The sequence below is a fragment of the Micromesistius poutassou genome, assembly GCF_964030765.1.
Source record: "Micromesistius poutassou genome assembly, chromosome: 15".
NCBI classification, from domain to species: domain Eukaryota; kingdom Metazoa; phylum Chordata; class Actinopteri; order Gadiformes; family Gadidae; genus Micromesistius; species Micromesistius poutassou.
In genome coordinates this window covers 17,738,937-17,765,195 of record NC_140285.1, presented here as the reverse complement: position 1 = coordinate 17,765,195, position 26,259 = coordinate 17,738,937, and the positions used below count along the sequence as shown (strand labels likewise).

The 26,259-nt window shown below is 53.5% G+C and overlaps 2 protein-coding genes across 5 annotated transcripts in view; one reads left to right on the top strand and one right to left on the bottom strand.

Moving 5' to 3' along the window:
- spryd3 (SPRY domain containing 3) overlaps window positions 1-11,951 on the top strand; it is a 63,228-nt gene extending 51,277 nt beyond the window's left edge. For 3 of the 4 annotated variants that reach the window (XM_084479152.1, XM_084479153.1, XM_084479150.1), the window contains 2 exons: window positions 6,576-6,727; window positions 11,250-11,951. In XM_084479152.1, the coding sequence (XP_084335278.1) occupies window positions 6,576-6,727; window positions 11,250-11,384 (287 nt within the window). In that variant the 3' untranslated portion in view covers window positions 11,385-11,951. Of the gene's footprint in view, window positions 1-6,575; window positions 6,774-11,249 lie in introns of all 4 variants that reach the window. The other variant, XM_084479151.1, reaches the window with a different exon arrangement.
- A 3,960-nt stretch (window positions 11,952-15,911) lies between these two features.
- Window positions 15,912-26,259, bottom strand: part of lima1a (LIM domain and actin binding 1a) — a gene marked incomplete at its 5' end in the record, with an annotated part of 51,799 nt that continues 41,451 nt past the window's right edge. The window contains 7 exons of the mRNA XM_084480265.1: window positions 15,912-17,328; window positions 17,415-17,551; window positions 18,010-18,050; window positions 21,237-21,294; window positions 21,670-21,735; window positions 23,452-23,540; window positions 24,848-24,908. Coding sequence (XP_084336391.1) covers window positions 16,317-17,328; window positions 17,415-17,551; window positions 18,010-18,050; window positions 21,237-21,294; window positions 21,670-21,735; window positions 23,452-23,540; window positions 24,848-24,908 — 1,464 coding nt within the window. The 3' untranslated portion in view covers window positions 15,912-16,316. The remainder of the gene's footprint in view (window positions 17,329-17,414; window positions 17,552-18,009; window positions 18,051-21,236; window positions 21,295-21,669; window positions 21,736-23,451; window positions 23,541-24,847; window positions 24,909-26,259) is intronic.

Here is a 26,259-nt window from a genome sequence, read left to right as displayed (position 1 = left end):
GAGTACGCTTCAGACCAGCGCTCCTCAGCCCAGCAGGGAGGGTGTGGTGCAGCCCAGCTCAGTGACGGCTCACCACCACCACCAGTACCCTTATGGTGGGCGGGGTTTAAGACAGTACCCTTGTGGTGGGCGGGGTTTAAGACAGTACCCTTATGGTGGGCGGGGTTTAAGACAGTACCCTTGTGGTGGGCGGGGTTTAAGACAGTACCCTTGTGGTGGGCGGGGTTTAAGACAGTACCCTTATGGTGGGCGGGGTTTAAGACAGTACCCTTATGGTGGGCGGGGTTTAAGACAGTACCCTTATGGTGGGCGGGGTTTAAGCAGACAGTACCCTTATGGTGGGTGGGGTTTAAGACAGTACCCTTATGGTGGGCGGGGTTTAAGCCGGACGGCGATAGCCACGGCAGCTATGTTAGCATGGTGACCTCATAGCAGCCGACACAGTGTAGCCTGCTAACACATCCAAGGAAAAAGAAGAACGCCACAATGAACAAAGAGCAACAAAGTAGGACGTCCAAGAAGGACGGCAAACTTTTGCGCAACATTTTCTTCAATAAACAAAGCTTTCACCGTTGTCCAGAAATACCTTGCGGGTATTTTGTGTTTGTTTGTTATTATCCCTGTGAGACGTAAACGCCGTAGGTAACCGGGCGGGGCTCCTGGTCAGACTAAGGAAACGAGTACATCAAACTCCTCTTCCGAGCATTCTTCTAGCAAATGTCCAGTCGCTGGATGAACTCCGAAGTAGGATGGCTTTTCAACAGTACATAAAAGACTCCAACGCCAAGATATTCACTGAAACTTTGCTCGACCCATCGATCCCTGACTACGCGGTAGTGTAGTCAGGAGCTTAATCTACCAGCAGGACAGCACGTTGGAATCAGGGAAAACCAAGGGAGGTGGTGTTTGTCTCATGTCAGTGGTGCTCCGATGTGAAAACAATTTCTTCGGGATGTTCCACTTATTTAGAGCACATTATGATAGACTGTCAATCTTTTTTTCTACCACGGGAATTTATGGAAGTAATTTTAATAGCCGTTTATATTCCACCACACGCCGACACCTCAAGAGTACTAGACGAGCTATAGTAGAGTTATGGACAGGAGACCTCACGTCTGGCTGCGGTCATAGTAGAGTTATGGACAGGCAGGAGACCTCACGTCCGGAGGCTGCGTTCATAGTAGCCGGCGAGTTCAACCGAGCCAACTTGAGGAAAGTACTGCCGAGATTCCACCAGCAAGTTAGTTAGAGGCAACATCACGCTGGATTGTGTTTACACTCTCTTCTGGGAAGGATACAAGTCCCTCCCCCGCCCTGCGTTTGGCAAATCAGATCACTGCTCCATTCTACTGATCCCTGCCTACAGGCAGAAACTCAAACGGGATAAGCCTGTGACGTGGTCCGTCCACCGCTGGTCTGACCATTCAGACTCCACCCTCCGTGACTGTTTTAACATGACACAGTGGGGTGTGTTTGAAAGTGAGGACGTCAGTGAATATGAGTCATTTGTCTCAAATGCCGCTTTTCCACCGACAGTATCAGCTTGACTCGACTCAACTCGCCTCAACTCGACTGGGTTTGGTCGCGTTTCCATCTAAAAAAGTACCTCTTCAAAACGAAACAGCGAAACGCTGATCATCCAGAGCCGGTCCGTGGACTCCAGCCACGCCGGACATACACAACCACGCGCAGCCTAACTCTAGCCCCGGGAAAGGAGCGACACACACGGCAAAACACTGATCAGTGTCCCCCTCGGGAGCGGGTTCGTGGACTCCAACCACGTCGGACACAACTTAACTTTGAGTGATTATTCCCATTTACAGCCGCTGGCCAATCAGTTACCAGCAGCCTGTTTACGTCACACAAAAGTACCTACTCCTCTCGCTTGGAACCTCGACGGAGGTAGTACTAAAAAAAAGTACCCAGTACTAGGTACCAGGTACTTTTTTTGCCAATGGAAACGCAAAAAAGGCGTGGTGATTCCAGTCGAGTTGAGCTGGTACTGGCGGTGGAAAAGCGGCAATAGAGAAGTGCATAGGAGATGTGGTACCAACGGTAACGACTCAAACATACCCAGAAGCCATGGCTGAACGGGGAAGTCCGTCTAAGACTGAAGCAACGCCATGACGCTCACAGATCTGGGGATCCTGAGGAATACAGGAAATGCCGGTATGCGCTTAGGAAAGCAATAAACAATACAAAACCAAGGTGGAGGCAAACTACCATGGCTCCAACACCAGAAACATGTGGTCTGGATTAAAGACTATTACGGAAGGGAAAAGCCAACAATGTTGAGGTGTCTGTAACCCTTCCAGATAAGCTGAATTATTTTTATGCCCGCTTTGAGCATAACACCCCTGCCGTGGAGACGTCAATGGACCAGGACCCCTGCCCACTGGAAATATCAAGGACAGAGGTGTGCAAATCCTTTAAAGGTGACATGCCATGCCACCAGGTGTGGTGTGATTAGCCGTTACAAGCCGTTTTGAACGGCTAATCAAACTCACACCTGGTGGCATGTCATGGGACCTTTAAGAAGGTAAACGCTCCCAAGGCCCCAGGCCCAGACCGCATCCCGGGCAGAGGGCTCGAGGCGTGGGCAGATCAGCTGGCGGGTGTATTCACACACCTTCAACACATCCCAACAATCTGTAGTCCTGACATGTTTCAAGAGAGCCACCATTGTTCCTGTACCCAAGAAAACAAAAGCTGTTTAAATGACTACCGCCCCGTAGATCTCACATCGGTCGTCATGAAGTGCTTCGAGCTGCTAGTCAAAACCCATATCACCTCTTCTCTGCCTGACACCCTGGACCCTCTACAGTTCGCCTACAGGCCAAACAGGTCTACTGACGCCACCATCGCCCTCACCCTCCACACTGCCCTCTCCTGGACCAGAGGAGCACATATGTGAGAATGCTATTCATTGACTATAGCTCAGCATTCAACGCCATAGTGCCCTCTAACCTTACCACCAAGCTCAGGGACCTGGGACTGAACACAGCCCTGTGCAGCTGGATACTGGACTTCCTGACGGGCACACCCCAGGCTGTGAGGATGGGCAGCAACACCTGGGGCCCTGTCAACATGGTGCCATGACAACAACCTCCATCTCAATGTCAGCAAGACTAAGGAGCTCATAGTGGACCACAGGAAGCTGCAGGGTGGAGAGCACGCCCCCATCCACATAGATGGGGCTGCAGTAGAGAGTCAGGCCACATCAGACCTGTCCCGGTCACATCACACCCACATCGTCGTAAAGGCAGCGCGACAACGGCTCTTCTTCCTCCGTAGACTAAAGAGGTTCGGTATGGACTCCAGGATACTCTGCAACTTTTACCGATGCACCATCGACAGTATCCTGACTGGCTGCATCACCGCCTGGTATGGAAATTGCAACGACCGCGACTGCAAAGCTCTGCAGAGGGTCGTGAAAACTGCACAGCACATCACCAGGTCTGATCTGCCATCCATCCAGGACTTCTACACTCAGAGATGTAGGAGGAAAGCATGGATCATTCTCAGGGACCACAGCCACCCTAGCCAGAAACTGTTCACTCTGCTACCGTCAGGTAGACGGTACCGGAGCATCAGGACACGAACCACCAGGCTCAAGAACAGCTTCTTTCCAAGCACCACAGGACTCTAGAACACAAGACCACAAGACTCTTGAACACAAGACCACAGGACTCTAGAACACAAGACCACAGGACTCTAGAACACAAGACCACAGGACTCTAGAACACAAGACCACAGGACTCTAGAACACAAGACCACAGGACTCTAGAACACAAGACCACAAGACTCTAGAACACAAGACCACAAGACTCTAGAACACAAGACCACAGGACTCTAGAACACAAGACCACAGGACTCTAGAACACAAGACCACAGGACTCTAGAACACAAGACCACAGGACTCTAGAACACAAGACCACAGGACTCTAGAACACAAGACTCTTTAACACAAGACCACAGGACTCTAGAACACAAGACCACAGGACTCTAGAACACAAGACTCTTGAACACAAGACCACAGGACTCTTGAACACAAGACCACAGGACTCTAGAACACAAGACTCTTGAACACAAGACCACAGGACTCTTGAACACAAGACCACAGGACTCTAGAACACAAGACTCTTGAACACAAGACCACAGGACTCTTGAACACAAGACCACAGGACTCTAGAACACAGGACTCTTGAACACAAGACCACAGGACTCTAGAACACAAGACTCTTGAACACAAGACCACAGGACTCTTGAACACAAGACTCTTGAACACAAGACCACAGGACTCTTGAACTCTTAGCCCTTAGATCCAGCCCCCCCCCCCCCACACACACACACACACAATACTTTTGCAGTACTACTGCACACTGTAGGCCTCTGCACTAGACACTGACTGAAAGACACTTTACTTTATTGTTATTGTTGTTATATAAATACTGTACATATATTCTTTTAGTTTTATTTAAATTATTTTGTTCTTGTTCTTTGTGACTCTTTTTACTCTTGTACTACTTTTAATTTTTAAGTATTTTTTGCATTGTTAAGGAGAGATTGGAACACAAAGAAATCATTGCCAGCTATGACTGCTTGCCTGTTATGTTGTGCATTGGACTAATAAAATAACTGGGGCCGTATTCACAAAGAATCTTAAGGCTAAAAGTAGCTCATAAGTGGCGAATTTAGGAGAAACTCCTAAAAAGAATGGGCCTGTCAGTCTTAAATTTAGGACTCCTAATTTATTTTACTAAGAGCAATTCTAGTAAGTATTTTAGGCCTACAAGTACCACCTAAGTCTAAGAGAGCTTAAAAGTCCTTGAGAGGACTCCTAACTCACTAAGACCTATTCACAAACAATCTGAAAATGGCTGAAGAGAGACCAAATGTTTTGGAGACAATGGAGGACTGCGAATTGATAAACAGTTATAGGCTAAATTGTGATGGTATCAAACTTGTGGTTGAATTAGTGCGGGATGCAATAACATCCCAAACAAACAGGAATAACCCGATCAGTCCAGAGATAAAATGTTTGGCAACACTTCGATATTAAGCAACAGGGAAAATGCAACTTTGCAATGCAGACGATTTAGGAATATCGCAACCATCAGTGACGGTTAAAACACACGGGGGCAATGTTACAAATGTACTTTTAATCATCCTTAATTATTTAAAATATAAATATAAATAAATTACTTAAACCATCATTATTTGTCTCATGTATTAATATTTATACATTACACACTTTAATCATCATTATTTATTTCAAATAATAATAGGAATAAATCACTTTAATAATAATGATCATTATTTAAACAGTAGCGCTGTAAGTTTCAAGTAAAAAAATAATATAACTACTCTTATTTATGATTACTATCTAATCATTTATTGTAAGATGATTTATTGTATTGAGTTTTGGCTCAGTAGCTATTGGTCCTGGGACCAGTTGGGCTTTCGCTTGCGTTCCGCTTGCGTCTTTGTCTTCGCTTTCATTCATCATGATAGGAGGACTTGAAAGGCGGTATGTGCTGATATTTAAAGTGCTGGAAATATTCTCATTGGATAATAGTTTGCAGGGTGATTTTAATTACCTCCTTGATATAATGCAATTTACGTATTTTTATTGTTTGCTTTCTCTCTCTTTTTAACGTTCATACTTAACATCATTATCGTGGTCTGACAAACGTGTCATCATGCGTGTATTCTGCTAACTGCACTGTCCAGAACTGTTTGATAGGACTTCATTCGTAGCCTATGTTGTGGGGATGTTGCGGATGAGTTTCACCGAGACCTCCTGCACAACAACCAATCACCGTACTGACCGCTGCTAAACTTAGTTCACTCTTAGTGATTCATCCTTAGGATGAGTAGGTCTCAGCGGCTTTATGAAGTAAACAGTATCCGGGTGCTTTGTTGCCCACCATGGCTGTTAGTAGCAGCCCTGGTGTGGCGCTGCCAGACTCGCACCACTCCAAAGCCAATAGACCAAACGTTCTCGCTTTGATCCCCAATGTCAAGCATCTATGAAATGCTGGCGTCTACACATTTCACATCACATTTGTCATCACATTTGATGATTCAAAATCTTTTCCTCGTTTGGGTAAAGTCTAAATGACTCCTGGTGGACTGTTGTGGACCCAGTCCAGAAAAAAGGAGAGGGGACTTTTAGTTTTTCACAGCTGAGAGATCCTTGTATCTCCACATCTCATCCGTTAATTCATGTCCAATGCTTTGCAGACTATTGAGGATTGATAGCGCATGATCACATATTCTCCGTCCATGTTTTCATTGATAGTTTATCTTTAAAAGGTGAAGGGTAGAAATGACATTCCAATTGGCCCTATTTGCTATTCAAATCCAGCCTGGACATGGTCATGGGAGGCCCAGAGCTCCATAGATCCTACTGAAGAGTGGAGAGCCGTGGACCAGTGGCTGCCCTCTAGTGGTCGTAAAGAGATGAGTGACGCTTTAAGTGTCCCTCAGAGCTAGGTCTGTTGTGGTGAACATACACAGACATTGGATTGCAGCAGGCCTGTGCACTTCTCTCATCAAATCCGTCTCCTCAGCCGACGTGGACGACTGGGAGCGGCTGGAGGATCAGCCTCAGCAGGAAGGCGTCCAGAATGTGCTGTACCTGAACGACGAAGATGAGGAGGAGGAGGAGGAGGAGGAAGGAGACATGGAGATGGAGCGGGGACAGGAAGGCCGGAGGGTGGCTGTAAGGAGCGCCGCCTGTTGCGTTGGGCTGTATCCATGTTTACTCTGTATGTCTATTACCCCGTTAACACAGGGCCAGCCCCCTTTACCCCGTTAACACAGGGCCCCATTTACCCCGTTAACACAGGGCCCCATTTACCCCGTTAACACAGGGCCCCCTTTACCCCGTTAACACAGGGCCAGCCCCTTTACCCCGTTAACACAGGGCCCCCTTTACCCCGTTAACACAGGGCCAGCCCCCTTTACCCCGTTAACACAGGGCCCCATTTACCCCGTTAACACAGGGCCCCCTTTACCCCGTTAACACAGGGCCCCCTTTACCCCGTTAACACAGGGCCCCCTTTACCCCGTTAACACAGGGCCCCCTTTACCCCGTTAACACAGGGCCAGCCCCCTTTACCCCGTTAACACAGGGCCCCATTTACCCCGTTAACACAGGGCCCCATTTACCCCGTTAACACAGGGCCCCCTTTACCCCGTTAACACAGGGCCCCATTTACCCCGTTAACACAGGGCCCCATTTACCCCGTTAACACAGGGCCCCCTTTACCCCGTTAACACAGGGCCAGCCCCCTTTACCCCGTTAACACAGGGCCCCATTTACCCCGTTAACACAGGGCCCCCTTTACCCCGTTAACACAGGGCCCCATTTACCCCGTTAACACAGGGCCCCCTTTACCCCGTTAACACAGGGCCAGCCCCTTTACCCCGTTAACACAGGGCCCCATTTACCCCGTTAACACAGGGCCCCCTTTACCCCGTTAACACAGGGCCCCATTTACCCCGTTAACACAGGGCCCCCTTTACCCCTTTAACACAGGGCCCCCTTTAGCCCGTTAACACAGGGCCCCATTTACCCCGTTAACATGGGGCCCCATTTACCCCGTTAACACAGGGCCAGCCCCCTTTACCCCGTTAACACGGGGCCCCCTTTACCCCGTTAACACAGGGCCAGCCCCTTTACCCCGTTAACACAGGGCCAGCCCCTTTACCCCGTTAACACAGGGCCCCCTTTACCCCGTTAACACAGGGCCCCCTTTACCCCGTTAACACAGGGCCAGCCCCTTTACCCCGTTAACACAGGGCCAGCCCCTTTACCCCGTTAACACAGGGCCCCCTTTACCCCGTTAACACAGGGCCAGCCCCCTTTACCCCGTTAACACAGGGCCAGCCCCCTTTACCCCGTTAACACAGGGCCCCCTTTACCCCGTTAACACAGGGCCACCTTTACCCTGTTAACACAGGGCCAGCCCCCTTTACCCCGTTAACACAGGGCCCCATTTACCCCGTTAACACAGGGCCCCCTTTACCCCGTTAACACGGGGCCCCCTTTACCCCGTTAACACAGGGCCAGCCCCTTTACCCCGTTAACACAGGGCCAGCCCCCTTTACCCCGTTAACACAGGGGCAGCCCCCTTTACCCCGTTAACACAGGGCCAGCCCCCTTTACCCCGTTAACACAGGGCCCCCTTTACCCCGTTAACACAGGGCCAGCCCCTTTACCCCGTTAACACAGGGCCAGCCCCTTTACCCCATTAACACAGGGCCCCCTTTACCCCGTTAACACAGGGCCAGCCCCTTTACCCCGTTAACACAGGGCCCCCTTTACCCCATTAACACAGGGCCCCCTTTACCCCCGTTAACACAGGGCCAGCCCCTTTACCCGTTAACACAGGGCCAGCCCCCTTTACCCCGTTAACACAGGGCCAGCCCCCTTTACCCCATTAACACAGGGCCAGCCCCCTTTACCCCGTTAACACAGGGCCAGCCCCTTTACCCCGTTAACACAGGGCCAGCCCCCTTTACCCCGTTAACACAGGGCCAGCCCCCTTTACCCCGTTAACACAGGGCCCCATTTACCCCGTTAACACAGGGCCCCCTTTACCCCGTTAACACAGGGCCAGCCCCTTTACCCCATTAACACAGGGCCCCCTTTACCCCGTTAACACAGGGCCAGCCCCCTTTACCCCATTAACACAGGGCCAGCCCCTTTACCCCGTTAACACAGGGCCCCCTTTACCCCGTTAACACAGGGCCAGCCCCCTTTACCCCGTTAACACAGGGCCAGCCCCTTTACCCCATTAACACACGGCCCTCTTTACCCCGTTAACACAGGGCCAGCCCCCTTTACCCCGTTAACACAGGGCCCCCTTTACCCCGTTATCACAGGGCCAGCCCCCTTTACCCCGTTAACACAGGGCCAGCCCCTTTACCCCGTTAACACAGGGCCCCCTTTACCCCGTTAACACATGGCCAGCCCCCTTTACCCCGTTAACACAGGGCCCCCTTTACCCCGTTAACACAGGGCCCCCTTTACCCCGTTAAAACAGGGCCCCCTTTACCCCGTTAACACGGGGCCCCCTTTACCCCGTTAACACAGGGCCAGCCCCTTTACCCCGTTAACACAGGGCCAGCCCCCTTTACCCCGTTAACACAGGGCCAGCCCCCTTTACCCCGTTAACACAGGGCCAGCCCCTTTACCCCGTTAACACAGGGCCAGCCCCCTTTACCCCGTTAACACAGGGCCCCATTTACCCCGTTAAAACAGGGCCCCCTTTACCCTGTTAACACGGGGCCCCCTTTACCCCGTTAACACAGGGCCAGCCCCTTTACCCCGTTAACACAGGGCCAGCCCCTTTACCCCGTTAACACAGGGCCCCCTTTACCCCGTTAACACAGGGCCAGCCCCCTTTACCCCGTTAACACAGGGCCAGCCCCCTTCACCCCGTTAACACAGGGCCCCCTTTACCCCGTTAACACAGGGCCAGCCCCTTTACCCCGTTAACACAGGGCCAGCCCCTTTACCCCGTTAACACAGGGCCAGCCCCCTTTACCCCGTTAACACAGGGCCACCTTTACCCTGTTAACACAGGGCCAGCCCCCTTTACCCCGTTAACACAGGGCCCCATTTATCCCGTTAACACAGGGCCCCCTTTACCCCGTTAACACGGGGCCCCCTTTACCCCGTTAACACAGGGCCAGCCCCTTTACCCCGTTAACACAGGGCCAGCCCCTTTACCCCGTTAACACAGGGCCAGCCCCTTTACCCCGTTAACACAGGGCCAGCCCCCTTTACCCCGTTAACACAGGGCCCCCTTTACCCCATTAACACAGGGCCAGCCCCTTTACCCTGTTAACACAGGGCCAGCCCCTTTACCCCGTTAACACAGGGCCCCCTTTACCCCGTTAACACAGGGCCAGCCCCCTTTACCCCGTTAACACAGGGCCAGCCCCCTTTACCCCGTTAACACAGGGCCAGCCCCCTTTACCCCGTTAACACAGGGCCAGCCCCCTTTACCCCGTTAACACAGGGCCCCCTTTACCCCATTAACACAGGGCCAGCCCCTTTACCCTGTTAACACAGGGCCAGCCCCTTTACCCCGTTAACACAGGGCCCCCTTTACCCCGTTAACACAGGGCCAGCCCCCTTTACCCCGTTAACACAGGGCCAGCCCCCTTCACCCCGTTAACACAGGGCCCCCTTTACCCCGTTAACACAGGGCCAGCCCCTTTACCCCGTTAACACAGGGCCAGCCCCTTTACCCCGTTAACACAGGGCCAGCCCCCTTTACCCCGTTAACACAGGGCCACCTTTACCCTGTTAACACAGGGCCAGCCCCCTTTACCCCGTTAACACAGGGCCCCATTTATCCCGTTAACACAGGGCCCCCTTTACCCCGTTAACACGGGGCCCCCTTTACCCCGTTAACACAGGGCCAGCCCCTTTACCCTGTTAACACAGGGCCAGCCCCCTTTACCCCGTTAACACAGGGCCAGCCCCCTTTACCCCGTTAACACAGGGCCAGCCCCCTTTACCCCGTTAACACAGGGCCCCCTTTACCCCGTTAACACAGGGCCAGCCCCATTTACCCCATTAACACAGGGCCAGCCCCTTTACCCCGTTAACACAGGGCCAGCCCCTTTACCCCATTAACACAGGGCCCCCTTTACCCCGTTAACACAGGGCCAGCCCCTTTACCCCGTTAACACAGGGCCCCCTTTACCCCATTAACACAGGGCCCCCTTTACCCCGTTAACACAGGGCCAGCCCCTTTACCCGTTAACACAGGGCCAGCCCCCTTTACCCCGTTAACACAGGGCCAGCCCCTTTACCCCGTTAACACAGGGCCAGCCCCCTTTACCCCGTTAACACAGGGCCAGCCCCCTTTACCCCGTTAACACAGGTTCAGCCCCCTTTACCCTGTTAACACAGGGCCCCCTTTTGTATCAGTGTGTGTGTTAGTGTGTGTTTCACTAGTTGTGTATCAGTGTGTGTTAGTGTGTTTCACTAGTTGTGTATCAGTGTGTGTTAGTGTGCTGACTCACGCCGCCCCCTGTGGTGTGCAGGTGTTTCACTAGTTGTGTATCAGTGTGTGTCTGTGTGTGTTAGTGTGTTTAGTGTTAGTTAGTGTTAGTGCTGACTCAGCGCCCCCCTGTGGTGTGCAGGTGTTTCACTAGTTGTGTATCAGTGTGTGTGTTTAGTGTTAGTTAGTGCTGACTCAGCGCCCCCCTGTGGTGTGCAGGTGTTCTTCACGAGGAACGGTAAGCTGATGGGCCGGCGGGAGGTGGGCGTCCCGGCGGGGGGCCTGTTCCCCACCGTGGGCATGCTGAGCAGCGGGGAGAAGGTCAAGGTGGACCTGCACCCCCTCAGCGGCTGACCGGTCTCCATGGTCCCATGGCAACACGCCCACCAGCACCTGTCCACCAGACAGACCGAGGGGGCCGTCAGATGCACACACCCACCACACCCCCAGCCCCCTCCCCCTCCGCCCTGCTGGATGCTGGTCAACAACCCTGAACCTTGCCGTTGTGGTCACCATGACAACAGCGGTCTGTGGATGTAGGGGCCGCTGAGCAGCTGGAGCACGCCCCCCTGCTGCCACCCCGAGACTATGCAATCACCAAGAACCACCAGCTCCTCAGGCCCCCCTGGAGGACCTCCACCCTCTGTGGCCAGCGGCCCCAAGAGAAGCTGAGTGGGGGCCACACTTCTGGCAGTCATAGAAACTCTCTCTCTCTCTGTCTGTTTGTTTCTCTCTGTCTCTCTCTGTCTCTCTCTCTGTCTATATCTCTGTCTCTCTCTCTGTTTGTCTCTCTCTGTCTCTCTGTCTCTCTCTCTGTCTCTCTCTCTCTCTCTGTCTCTCTCTGTCTCTCTCTGTCTCTCTCTCTCTGTTTGTCTCTCTCTGTGTCTCTGTCTCTCTCTCTGTCACTCTCTCTGTCTCTCTCTGTCTGTCTCTCTCTCTGTTTGTCTCTCTGTCTCTCTCTGTGTCTCTGTCTCTCTCTGTCTCTGTCTCTCTCTCTCTGTCACTATGTCTCTCTCTCTCTGTCACTGTCTCTGTCACTCGTTCTCTGTCTCTCTCTGTCTCTCTCTCTCTGTCACTATGTCTCTGTCTCTCTCTCTGTCACTCTGTCTCTGTGTCTCTCTGTCTCTCTCTCTGTCACTATGTCTCTGTCTCTCTCTCTGTCACTCTGTCTCTGTCTCTCTCTCTGTCACTATGTCTCTGTCTCTCTCTCTGTCACTCTGTCTCTGTGTCTCTCTGTCTCTCTCTCTGTCACTATGTCTCTGTCTCTCTCTCTGTCACTCTGTCTCTGTCTCTCTCTCTGTCACTATGTCTCTGTCTCTCTCTCTGTCACTCTGTCTCTGTCTCTCTCTCTGTCACTCTGTCTCTGTCTCTCTCTCTGTCACTCTGTCTCTGTGTCTGTCTCTCTTTACGAGGCATGCGCTTTTGCAAGAATGCAGCAATTTTGCTGCAGGAACAATTAATCTATTTTCCAACCATTTCTCCTTTCCTCTATAGCTGATAATGACCATTGCCGGTTGGGTTATTTTCATGGAGAAGACTAAAGGCCAAGATCATTTGCTCATATTTTACTCAAAAGAGGTCCTACTCAAATATGTATAGTAAAATATGACTTTTTTCTATCTAAGTAAAACAACTGTAATGGAACCGCCTGGCATTATGTAGCTGCCCCTTGCGGCGGTCCCAGAGAGGTGCAGAGGTCAGGGGTCGGCAACCTTCACTATCAGAGAGACACTTCTGGTCCCTCCCATCAAATAAAATGCATCCGTAGCCTCAAAACCTATTCAACCCCTAAAGTGAAGATCACACAGCATCTACTGTTTTATGTATAGTTATCCTACATCAAAGAACCAATAGCCCAGAGTTTGTTACATTTATGAAATGTGTGGGTGTCGGATGTGACCTTTAGTTTAGTTATATAAATATTAAAACACTTTATTTAGCTATTTCAGTGTCACAGTATCACCTTGATCTCCAAAATAAGAGATGTTCCCTTTGAGATAAAAAATCAGTTTTTATTATTTATGTCAAAAAAGAATCAAAGCTACATGGAGCTCTGCAGAGGGTCCCCAGAGCCTGCCTCAGTCAGTCACCCAAAGCACTGACCCCCCCTCCCTCACCCAAAGCACTGTGCCCCCCAGCAGGACCCGCTGACCCCCCCTCCCTCACCCAAAGCACTGTGCCCCCCAGCAGGACCCGCTGACCCCCCCTCCCTCACCCAAAGCACTGTGCCCCCCAGCAGGACCCGCTGACCCCCCCTCCCTCACCCAAAGCACTGTGCCCCCCAGCAGGACCCGCTGACCCCCCTCCCTCACCCAAAGCACTGTGCCCCCCAGCAGGACCCGCTGACCCCCCCTCCCTCACCCAAAGCACTGTGCCCCCCAGCAGGACCCGCTGACCCCCCCTCCCTCACCCAAAGCACTGTGCCCCCCAGCAGGACCCGCTGACCCCCCCTCCCTCACCCAAAGCACTGTGCCCCCCAGCAGGACCCGCTGACCCCCCCTCCCTCACCCAAAGCACTGTGCCCCCCAGCAGGACCCGCTGACCCCCCCTCCCTCACCCAAAGCACTGTGCCCCCCAGCAGGACCCGCTGACCCCCCCTCCCTCACCCAAAGCACTGTGCCCCCCAGCAGGACCCGCTGACCCCCCCTCCCTCACCCAAAGCACTGTGCCCCCCAGCAGGACCCGCTGACCCCCCCTCCCTCACCCAAAGCACTGTGCCCCCCAGCAGGACCCGCTGACCCCCCCTCCCTCACCCAAAGCACTGTGCCCCCCAGCAGGACCCGCTGACCCCCCCTCCCTCACCCAAAGCACTGTGCCCCCCAGCAGGACCCGCTGACCCCCCCTCCCTCACCCAAAGCACTGTGCCCCCCAGCAGGACCCGCTGACCCCCCTCCCTCACCCAAAGCACTGTGCCCCCCAGCAGGACCCGCTGACCCCCCCTCCCTCACCCAAAGCACTGTGCCCCCCAGCAGGACCCGCTGACCCCCCCTCCCTCACCCAAAGCACTGTGCCCCCCAGCAGGACCCGCTGACCCCCCCTCCCTCACCCAAAGCACTGTGCCCCCCAGCAGGACCCGCTGACCCCCCCTCCCTCACCCAAAGCACTGTGCCCCCCAGCAGGACCCGCTGACCCCCCCTCCCTCACCCAAAGCACTGTGCCCCCCAGCAGGACCCGCTGCCCCCCCCTCCCTCACCCAAAGCACTGTGCCCCCCAGCAGGACCCGCTGACCCCCCCTCCCTCACCCAAAGCACTGTGCCCCCCAGCAGGACCCGCTGACCCCCCCTCCCTCACCCAAAGCACTGTGCCCCCCAGCAGGACCCGCTGACCCCCCCTCCCTCACCCAAAGCACTGTGCCCCCCAGCAGGACCCGCTGACCCCCCCTCCCTCACCCAAAGCACTGTGCCCCCCAGCAGGACCCGCTGACCCCCCCTCCCTCACCCAAAGCACTGTGCCCCCCAGCAGGACCCGCTGACCCCCCCTCCCTCACCCAAAGCACTGTGCCCCCCAGCAGGACCCGCTGACCCCCCCTCCCTCACCCAAAGCACTGTGCCCCCCAGCAGGACCCGCTGCCCCCCCCTCCCTCACGATGACAATGCCTTTTCTGTTAGTTCTTATCCAGTGGAGTCCTTCTTAAAGCCCTTCTGTTTCTCAGTGGACATGTTGAATTAACTGCTGGACATTCTTGAAGATACTGACAATGATGTCGTGGGCCGTTTGCTGTTTGCTGCATGCGTTGAAGAAATGAAAGCAGTCCGTACGTACTGAGATGCATGTAGCCATTAGCACTTTACCTCGGCCCCCGCTGAGCAGAGCTGTAGGCCTCCATGCTGAAGGTGGGCCACTGTTTGTCTTGTTTAGTTTGTAAAGTTGCTTTGTTCTAAGGGGAGCTGGTTTTCTATGCCAAATTATTTCAGTTAGTTAGCTACTATGCTATATATGCTCTTGTTTTTAAAATGTCTTTGATGTTTCACTTTTACTCTTGAATCCTTTCCCCTAAAATATACTATTTATCCACTTAGTCGGCTGACCAACCACTTCTCCAGATGTTTTAAGTCCTGTGCCTGTTTTACCTTAAACTCCAAAGTCAACACATAAATATCAATCTAGCTAGCTAAAGATTTTGGAGATTGTTTTTCCAAAACAATGACAGTGTGTCGTACCAAGTACATTCCTGTTACCTCCCAGGAAGGGTTTAGAGTTAGCCTTTTAATGCTAGCGCACTGAAAGATACAAGGCCAGTTAGCAGAACCGTGCAGTGATGACGTGGCTTACCAATGAACTGTCATAGCTTTAACACCCCATCTGGTGAAGGAGCTTCTGAGATGTTATCAACCATAAAACTTGAAAGTCCTATAGTGTGTAAAGTCAGGTGGATCAGGATCAGCTGCTGCTTGCAGGGCTGTGAATTGACTTTTGTGCAGGTACATTTAACCCTAACATATCAAATGTCCCTATGTAACTATTTATAGGCAACCAATATAGTTTGGCCATGTGGATCATGTGTTGAAGTTTAGATTGGTGCAATAAAGGCAGACATCTTGATCCCCAAACAAGGTAAACAATGGCTGGTTAATGGAAACATGTCTGATAATCACCTTTCTAAACGTCAAATGTGTCGTTTCATTTGCTTGAATTTTCTTAGCAAAACATTAAATGTGATTCATAAACAATTGTAAGCATGATTTGATTCGACTCTGATGAAGTGTATTCAGGACCTGGTTATTGTTCTCAGTCTACCAAGGCCCCTCCTAAAGGGAACAGTTTGAAACTAATTATTCAATTATTTTTCATAGCCAGTCCTGTGTATAACAATTCTTTATTTGTATGAACAGTACATATTTCGGTCCACATAAAACAATGATGGTAGCAATATTTGCTTGCGTTACACATCAAAAAGGAAAGAGAAAGGCAGCGAGCAGAAGAACATCCTTTGACCTATTGGTTCTAACCCTGTAGTATCCCCATCTCACGCTACAGAGACCCAGGTGTGTTCTGGGTAATAACAAGTGCACTCACCTCAGCCTACCTGGAAATCTAAAAAGAAGTACTCACATGAAGGATGAGATGTACTGCCTTACATTTAAAAATCAACTTGCATCAGACAAACACTTCTTAAACTGTCGCCAACAGTGAGAGATGCTTATCTTTTAGGAATGTCTTGCGAGTGTCAAGAAGGTAGAAACACGGGTCAGAGAGGCACCACGTGTCTGGAGTGAAGCGGCAGAACGCCGTCCAGACGACTGAAGGAGAGGAGGACCTGAGAGCCCGTGCAGAAGAGCTTCAAATTCATACATCCTCCTCTTCCTCGTCGTCATAGTGACGGTTCTGTTTGATCATCTCCTCCACGGAAAGGGCCTCCTTCTCTCGTGGCGTCTCCTCCTCGCCCGCGTCCTGGGGGGGCGGCCGGCCGGCAGCCCCCTGCTCGCTGTCGGGGGACGACGGCCCGGTGGGCTCCATGGGACTCCCCTGGAGTGATGGCACCTCTTCCTCGTCATCCAAAAGGATGTCCTCCTCTTCCATCTGCTCTTCCTCCATCTGCTCCCCCTCTCCTTCCTCCTCAGCCTCTGGCTCCTCCTCCTCCTCCTCCTCCACACAGCCCCCCCACGTGGCCGCCTGGTCATCGGACTGCGGCTGCTGTAGCTCCATGCTGGTGGGGGGCCCCAGGCCGTGGCCCTGGTCCCCCGGGCCCTGTGGCTGCGGGGGGCTCTCCAGGGCGCTGTCGGGGGCTGCGCTGCAGACGGCCAGTGTGAAGGGCCGGCTGCGCTCCTTCAGGGAGGAGCTCCTGCGCATGCCGGACAGCTCCCTGGCCTCGGGGCTCTCCCCCCCGGGGGAGCACAGGGAGGACAGCTCCTCCTCCGGGGGCCACTTGGCCCGGACCTGCTTGGCGGCGGAGGCCCCGTTAGAGGCAGGGGTCACGGGTGTGAGGGTGGGCCCCCCGCCGGCGGCCTCTGCCTCGGTCCGCGGGGGCCAGGAGATCTTGAGGCGGCGGCTCTCTGCGGACCGCGGGGTCTTCTCCGGAGAGCCCTGGCCCAGGGTCTCCATGGTGGCCATGAGGACGTTGACCGCCGCCAGGGGGGAGTCCTCCACGCTCGGACTGTCCAGCTCTGGGGCCGGGGGCTGGGGCTGGGGTCTGGTCTGGGCCTGCGGGGAGCCCTCCCCGGCCTCCCCCTTGGTGCCCCACAGCTCCTTGTGGGGCCGGTGGCCGAAGCCCTCGTCGTAGTTGCCCTTGGCCTTGAACAGTTGACAGAAGTGCGGCTTGCAGTAGACGTTGTTGTGCAGAGAGGCGTAGTTCACCAGGCTGGCAGAGGGAGGACACTGCAGTGAGACCTCACGTTGGGGCCAGTGTTACAGTGGATTGTGAACTCATTGGACTGCGTCCCTCACCTGAGCTTGGTGTTGCAGTGCGTGCAGCGGAAGCAGGTGTTGTGGAACACCTGCTGGTTGGCCACCAGGCGCTCCAGGGGATAGACCGTCTTGGAACAGGAGACGCACGTCTCCCTCGCCGGAGGGACGAAGTTTTGCTACAAAAGGAAATGCAGTCGATAAACCAACGACCTCTGAACTGTGGTCCACGGCTCCTGACCTTCAGGGAGCTGGAAGGTCACGATGAAGGAACTCAGACGTCTAATACAATATTTGTATCTTTGAGGAATGAGGTAAAGGGCATTTAAGGGTGTGAAGCATATTCCCAACGGCGGGACAAAGGTCGGGACGTGACAAACACACGTACAGGCAACGTTAGCAAAAGGTCCAGTGGGCAGAATGTAGCTGCAGCTAGCAGCGAGGTTGGAGGAGGAGGAGGGGAACAACAAGCTATGATAGTGTTTGAGTGACAAGGCAATGAGAGCTGTGAATGAGCTATGGTTGATTACGTTTGGATTTGAAACACTGAATACCCACAGCCATAGCGTCTATAATATACATGACACTGCTTCATTAACCCCAGAAGGCACCACATGCCCCTGGGAGGTGTGCTCACCCTCTTGGGCTGAGAGGACCCCAGGGTGCCGCCGCCGCCGCCTGGTGGATGAAAACAGATTTAAGCGGGCAATGGCCAAGTCCAGACAGCAGAGGGAGGCATTGTACAAACACACTGAAGAGACGCCAAACATGAGTCACATCCCAGTCCTGCTTCAAGTTCTAATCTCGTTCAACTTTAACCAGAACTCTGAATAAAGCACTTCTCTGCTCTGCCGGATGTTTGGTTTCAGGACAGCTGATCTTCTATCTACTTCAATGAAGACGTTGTTGTCTTAAGACAACAGGACAGTAGGAACCAATGACAGCCTTCTGATTTGTCACTACTGGCTGTGATGATGTTTGATTAACTAAACGATGGACAAGGTCTGTCCCGGTCAGGCTGGTCCCCTGAATGTTGTCTTAAACAGTGGGTGACCGGGAGCCTCCCGCAGCGGGACCAGGCCCTAGGCTGAGCTTAACTCAAAGGCAATGATCACCAGCTCATCACCAACAGGTCTGAAGACAGAACCCACACAGGAGCTGCTGCTGCTGCTACTGCTACTACTACTGTAGAGACCAGACCCTGGTGGTCCTCCAGTAGAGACCAGACCCTGGTGGTCCTCCAGTAGAGACCAGACCCTGGTGGTCCAGTAGAGACCAGACCCTGGTGGTCCTCCAGTAGAGACCAGACCCTGGTGGTCCAGTAGAGACCAGACCCTGGTGGTCCTCCAGTAGAGACCAGACCCTGGTGGTCCAGTAGAGACCAGACCCTGGTGGTCCTCCAGTAGAGACCAGACCCTGGTGGTCCTCCAGTAGAGACCAGACCCTGGTGGTCCAGTAGAGGCCAGACCCTGGTGGTCCTCCAGTAGAGACCAGACCCTGGTGGTCCTCCAGTAGAGACCAGACCCTGGTGGTCCTCCAGTAGAGACCAGACCCTGGTGGTCCAGTAGAGACCAGACCCTGGTGGTCCTCCAGTAGAGACCAGACCCTGGTGGTCCAGTAGAGACCAGACCCTGGTGGTCCTCCAGTAGAGACCAGACCCTGGTGGTCCTCCAGTAGAGACCAGACCCTGGTGGTCCAGTAGAGACCAGACCCTGGTGGTCCTCCAGTAGAGACCAGACCCTGGTGGTCCAGTAGAGACCAGACCCTGGTGGTCCTCCAGTAGAGACCAGACCCTGGTGGTCCAGTAGAGACCAGACCCTGGTGGTCCAGTAGAGACCAGACCCTGGTGGTCCTCCAGTAGAGACCAGACCCTGGTGGTCCAGTAGAGACCAGACCCTGGTGGTCCTCCAGTAGAGACCAGACCCTGGTGGTCCAGTAGAGACCAGACCCTGGTGGTCCTCCAGTAGAGACCAGACCCTGGTGGTCCAGTAGAGACCAGACCCTGGTGGTCCTCCAGTAGAGACCAGACCCTGGTGGTCCAGTAGAGGCCAGACCCTGGTGGTCCAGTAGAGACCAGACCCTGGTGGTCCTCCAGTAGAGACCAGACCCTGGTGGTCCTCCAGTAGAGACCAGACCCTGGTGGTCCTCCAGTAGAGACCAGACCCTGGTGGTCTAGTAGAGACCAGACCCTGGTGGTCCTCCAGTAGAGACCAGACCCTGGTGGTCCTCCAGTAGAGACCAGACCCTGGTGGTCCAGTAGAGACCAGACCCTGGTGGTCCTCCAGTAGAGACCAGACCCTGGTGGTCCAGTAGAGACCAGACCCTGGTGGTCCTCCAGTAGAGACCAGACCCTGGTGGTCCAGTAGAGACCAGACCCTGGTGGTCCTCCAGTAGAGACCAGACCCTGGTGGTCCAGTAGAGACCAGACCCTGGTGGTCCAGTAGAGACCAGAACCTGGTGGTCCAGTAGAGACCAGACCCTGGTGGTCCTCCAGTAGAGACCAGACCCTGGTGGTCCAGTAGAGACCAGACCCTGGTGGTCCAGTAGAGACCAGACCCTGGTGGTCCTCCAGTAGAGACCAGACCCTGGTGGTCCAGTAGAGGCCAGACCCTGGTGGTCCAGTAGAGACCAGACCCTGGTGGTCCTCCAGTAGAGACCAGACCCTGGTGGTCCTCCAGTAGAGACCAGACCCTGGTGGTCTAGTAGAGACCAGACCCTGGTGGTCCTCCAGTAGAGACCAGACCCTGGTGGTCCTCCAGTAGAGACCAGACCCTGGTGGTCCAGTAGAGACCAGACCCTGGTGGTCCTCCAGTAGAGACCAGACCCTGGTGGTCCAGTAGAGACCAGACCCTGGTGGTCCTCCAGTAGAGACCAGACCCTGGTGGTCCAGTAGAGACCAGACCCTGGTGGTCCTCCAGTAGAGACCAGACCCTGGTGGTCCAGTAGAGGCCAGACCCTGGTGGTCCAGTAGAGACCAGACCCTGGTGGTCCTCCAGTAGAGACCAGACCCTGGTGGTCCAGTAGAGACCAGACCCTGGTGGTCCTCCAGTAGAGACCAGACCCTGGTGGTCCAGTAGAGACCAGAACCTGGTGGTCCAGTAGAGACCAGACCCTGGTGGTCCAGTAGAGACCAGACCCTGGTGGTCCAGTAGAGACCAGACCCTGGTGGTCCTCCAGTAGAGACCAGACCCTGGTGGTCCAGTAGAGACCAGACCCTGGTGGTCCAGTAGAGACCAGACCCTGGTGGTCCTCCAGTAGAGACCAGACCCTGGTGGTCCAGTAGAGGCCAGACCCTGGTGGTCCAGTAGAGACCAGACCCTGGTGGTCCTCCAGTAGAGACCAGACCCTGGTGGTCCTCCAGTAGAGACCAGACCCTGGTGGTCTAGTAGAGACCAGACCCTGGTGGTCCTCCAGTAGAGACCAGACCCTGGTGGTCCTCCAGTAGAGACCAGACCCTGGTGGTCCAGTAGAGACCAGACCCTGGTGGTCCTCCAGTAGAGACCAGACCCTGGTGGTCCTCCAGTAGAGACCAGACCCTGGTGGTCCAGTAGAGACCAGACCCTGGTGGTCCTCCAGTAGAGACCAGACCCTGGTGGTCCAGTAGAGACCAGACCCTGGTGGTCCTCCAGTAGAGACCAGACCCTGGTGGTCCTCCAGTAGAGACCAGACCCTGGTGGTCCAGTAGAGACCAGACCCTGGTGGTCCTCCAGTAGAGACCAGACCCTGGTGGTCCTCCAGTAGAGGCCAGACCCTGGTGGTCCTCCAGTAGAGACCAGACCCTGGTGGTCCTCCAGTAGAGGCCAGACCCTGGTGGTCCAGTAGAGACCAGACCCTGGTGGTCTAGTCTCACAGAGAGGACATTACCGTTGGTGTCTGAGGAGGTGGAGGGCTTCCTGCTGTTTGGCTCTGAGTCTGGGCCCTGCTGGGAGGGAAACATTTCATTAGCTTGTGGCTCATGTGTTCTACTGGATAGCGGACGCCTGGACGGCTTTCAGAACCAGACAGAGTTTACACCTTGAGGGGAGCGGTCAGGCAAACCGGACCAGGACTCGGGGTTTATCAAGCAAACAAGAAACCAGAACAGAACCAGAACCATAAACAGAAAGGAGTTTGACCTTGACCTACACCCTCGATCCTTGCATTGGTTGAACACATATGTGTACTTTTAAATATATCGTACACATAGAATATATCTCTGTGGAATTATCACTACATTTAAGTGAAAGCATGGGAGAAAGAATAAACAATACTTTTATTTAGAATCGGTAACACATGTAGCCACAACAAAGGTACTCACCTTGTCTGGACTGTAGGGGGGAACATTCTCCTTCTGCTTTCCACTGTAGCTATCCAGCTGGTCGCTCTGAATGACACACAGGCACAGTAAGATGATGGATCACTACCTGGCTAGACCCGCCCTCGCTGCCCAGAGTCACATGATGATTGGCTGTCAGGTGCTTAAGTTAAAGGTCCCATGGCATGCTACTTTATGAATGCTTTAATATAGGTGTTAGTGGGCCCCTAATACAGTACTTGAAGACGTTCAAGAACTTCAGCCTTGGTGCAGAGTTACAGCCACTACGAGCCAGGCCCACATTGAGCTCTCCACAAACGTGCCGTTTTTTTTTAGAGGCGGGTCAAAATGGAGTGTGGCGCATGTGGCGCTCGCACGGTCCTAGCTCATTGTCTCATTGGCGGGCCAAATTCTCTGGGCGGGCCAAGCAGAGAAAGGGGCGGTAACACGTCCCCGTATGACGACCTACGGGGACAATTCCAAATCGGCGCGTCTGAGCTTTCATTTTTTCAGCAGGATACCTAGTGCTCGTTTTACACCGAACACCATTTCTAGCCACTGGGGACCATAGGCACAAAACCTCATGAAGTGACATCGTCATGGGACCTTTAAGGGATCAGTTCCAGATGGTCCAGTTTAAGGTCACCTGGAGACAGGTTCAAGGTCACCTGGAGACAGGTTGAAGGTCACCTGGAGACAGGTTGAAGGTCACCTGGAGACAGGTTTAAGGTCACCTGGAGACAGGTTTAAGGTCACCTGGAGACAGGTTGAAGGTCACCTGGAGACAGGTTTAAGGTCACCTGGAGACAGGTTCAAGGTCACCTGGAGACAGGTTGAAGGTCACCTGGAGACAGGTTGAAGGTCACCTGGAGACAGGTTTAAGGTCACCTGGAGACAGGTTTAAGGTCACCTGGAGACAGGTTGAAGGTCACCTGGAGACAGGTTTAAGGTCACCTGGAGACAGGTTTAAGGTCACCTGGAGACAGGTTTAAGGTCACCTGGAGACAGGTTTAAGGTCACCTGGAGACAGGCCAGGTGCCGCATTCAGTTCAATGTAACAACAGGAACCTCTGGCCACTGCGCCGCTACTGCTCCACCCCCACCTGCTCCACCCCCACCTGCTCCACCCCCACCTGCTCCACCCCCACCTGCTCCACCTGCTCCACCCCCACCTGCTCCACCCCCACCTGCTCCACCCCCACCTGCTCCACCCCCACCATCTCCACCTGCTCCACCCCCACCTGCTCCACCCCCACCTGCTCCACCCCCTCCCTTGTGGCGCTGTGTGGCTTTAGGTCCTGGTCCATTAGGGCAGAGGGTTATGATTAGTAAGTAGCAGTCATGGGGATGCACCGAGGATAAGAACTGTTAGCGTGGTTATTCAAAAAGAAGAACCAAGATGGTGGCTTGGAATGTGCTTTTGGAATGTTAGGGGCGGCCATGTGGTTCAGGAGGTACAGCGGGTTGGCTGGTAACCAGAAGGTTGCTAGTTCAATCCCTAGGTGTCCCCAAGCGAGACGCCTCGCCCTGACTGATCCTGACCAGCTGGCTGTCGCCCTGCGTGGTTGACTCCGCCGTCGGTGTGTGAATGTGTGCGTGAGTTAGGCAATATTGTAAAACGCTTTGAGTGGCCACTGTTTAGAAAAGCAAGGTATGAATGCAGTCCATTGACCATTTAGTGCAAGGGGGCACTAAAGGGAAAAGGGCTTTGCTCGACGCCTTAGGAAACACTATAAAAGTAAGGGAGTGTGGTGTGGAGCGTCGAGGGGTGACCGGAGCACTCACACTGACTGAGGTGGGCACAGCTTCCTGTTTGGAGACGGCAGCCTGGTAGAGCGCCATCCTGTCCTTCAGAGGGGTGGCCCCATCCGGCCCTACACAGGAACACACACATCATCACAGAGAGACCAGGCCTCTCTCTCTACATCACAGAGAGACCAGGCCTCTCTCTCTACATCACAGAGAGACCAGGCCTCTCTCTCTACATCACAGAGAGACCAGGCCTCTCTCTCTCTCTACATCACAGAGAGACCAGGCCTCTCTCTCTACATCACAGAGAGACCAGGCCTCTCTCTCTACATCACAGAGAGACCAGGCCTCTCTCTCTCTCTACATCACAGAGAGACCAGGCCTCTCTCTCTCTCTACATCACAGAGAGACCAGGCCTCTCTCTCTTTACATCACAGAGAGACCAGGCCTCTCTCTCTCTCTACATCACAGAGAGACCAGGCCTCTCTCTCTCTACATCACAGAGAGACCAGGCCTCTCTCTCTCTCTACATCAGAGAGACCAGGCCTCTCTCTCTCTCTTTACATCACAGAGAGACCAGGCCTCTCTCTCTCTCTCTTTACATCACAGAGAGACCAGGCCTCTCTCTCTCTCTACATCACAGAGAGACCAGGCCTCTCTCTCTCTCTACATCACAGAGAGACCAGGCCTCTCTCTCTCTACATCACAGAGAGACCAGGCCTCTCTCTCTCTCTACATCACAGAGAGACCAGGCCTCTCTCTCTCTTTACATCACAGAGAGACCAGGCCTCTCTCTCTCTCTACATCACAGAGAGACCAGGCCTCTCTCTCTACATCACAGAGAGACCAGGCCTCTCTCTCTCTCTCTTTACATCACAGAGAGACCAGGCCTCTCTCTCTCTCTACATCACAGAGAGACCAGGCCTCTCTCTCTACATCACAGAGAGACCAGGCCTCTCTCTCTCTCTACATCACAGAGAGACCAGGCCTCTCTCTCTCTTTACATCACAGAGAGACCAGGCCTCTCTCTCTTTACATTAAACTTTACTCACCCCTTTTGTATTTATTTCAACATTGTACAGAAGGAACTAGCAACAGTCGAGGCTACTTGAAGGTAATCTGATTAGTACATTCAGGCATGAGCATATGAAAACCAAACCCTGTTTAATTCCGTTGAAAACCTTGAATTCAAGTTTCTTAGTTACACAAGTATAATATTGAAGAGCCAGTTAAGAGTGTTCTAGCACACACACACACACACACACACACACACACACACACACACACACACACACACACACACACACACACACACACACACACACACACACACACACACACACACACACACACACACACACACACACACACACTGATCTAATTTAACCAGATCATTTATTTTCCTCTAATGTGTGTCATTGTGCGTGCTCACCTCCTGATAGAGGGTCCATTTCTGCAGTATTTCCTACAGTCTCTTCCTGCTCACCAGACACCTGAGGAAGAAGGAACAGTATTTATTCACACCGCTACGAGTGTGATGGTCACATGCATGATGTCTGGCAGACAGACAGGAAGTTGCAGCAGACTGATGAAAACATGACTCCAGGTGGGGAGCAAAGGCTCAATTAAGAGAGCACACAAGGAATCAAAGACAGGCAGGGTGCAGTCACCACTCCGTTAATCCCCACACACACACACACACACACACACACACACACACACACACACACACACACACACACACACACACACACACACACACACACACACACACACACACACACACACACACACACACACACACACACACACACACACACACACACACACACACTGATGTCACTGGAGAACCTTCCCAACATAGAAATGGGATATCTAGAAGCCCCCGGGATGAATCCCTTCTGCAGGGAGACGCTGGGCAGCATGGGGGGGGGGGGGCACCAGGCAGAGAGGGGGTCTACACAGCCTGGTGTGTTTGTGTGTCATACAAATGAACCATAGCCCAACGGCCTCACTGGCCCCTTAGGACACGTGTAGAAGCAATGAGTGTTGGAGCGACCAGCGGCCCCCAGCACCACCCCTTCATCCTCACCAGAATGGATCGGCCCGAGGGGATTATCAACCACGCAGGAGGGCTGTGTGTGTGTGTGTGTGTGTGTGTGTGTGTGTGTGTGTGTGTGTGTGTGTGTGTGTGTGTGTGTGTGTGTGTGTGTGTGTGTGTGTGTGTGTGTGTGTGTGTGTGTGTGTGTGTGTGTGTGTGTGTCAGACTGGGAGGAGCGACTGATCAGTAGACGAGACAAAGACACTAATCCAGACAGAAAGCCCCGGTCAGACCCCCCCCCCCCCCCCCACACACACACACACACACCACACCCACGCACAACCCCACACACGTCCCCCAACCCCCCTCCCTGTCAACACCAGTCAGTAGAGGTACTCAGTCAGTAGAGGTACTCTACTCAGTCAGTAGAGGTACTCTACTCAGTCAGTAGAGGTACTCTACTCAGTCAGTAGAGGTACTCTGCTCAGTCAGTAGAGGTACTCTACTCAGTCAGTAGAGGTACTCTGCTCAGTCAGTAGAGGTACTCTACTCAGTCAGTAGAGGTACTCTGCTCAGTCAGTAGAGGTACTCAGTCAGTAGAGGTACTCAGTCAGTAGAGGTACTCAGTCAGTAGAGGTACTCTACTCAGTCAGTAGAGGTACTCTGCTCAGTCAGTAGAGGTACTCTACTCAGTCAGTAGAGGTACTCTGCTCTACTCAGTCAGTAGAGGTACTCTACTCTACTCAGTCAGTAGAGGTACTCTGCTCAGTCAGTAGAGGTACTCTGCCTCTTTCCTTTCTAAG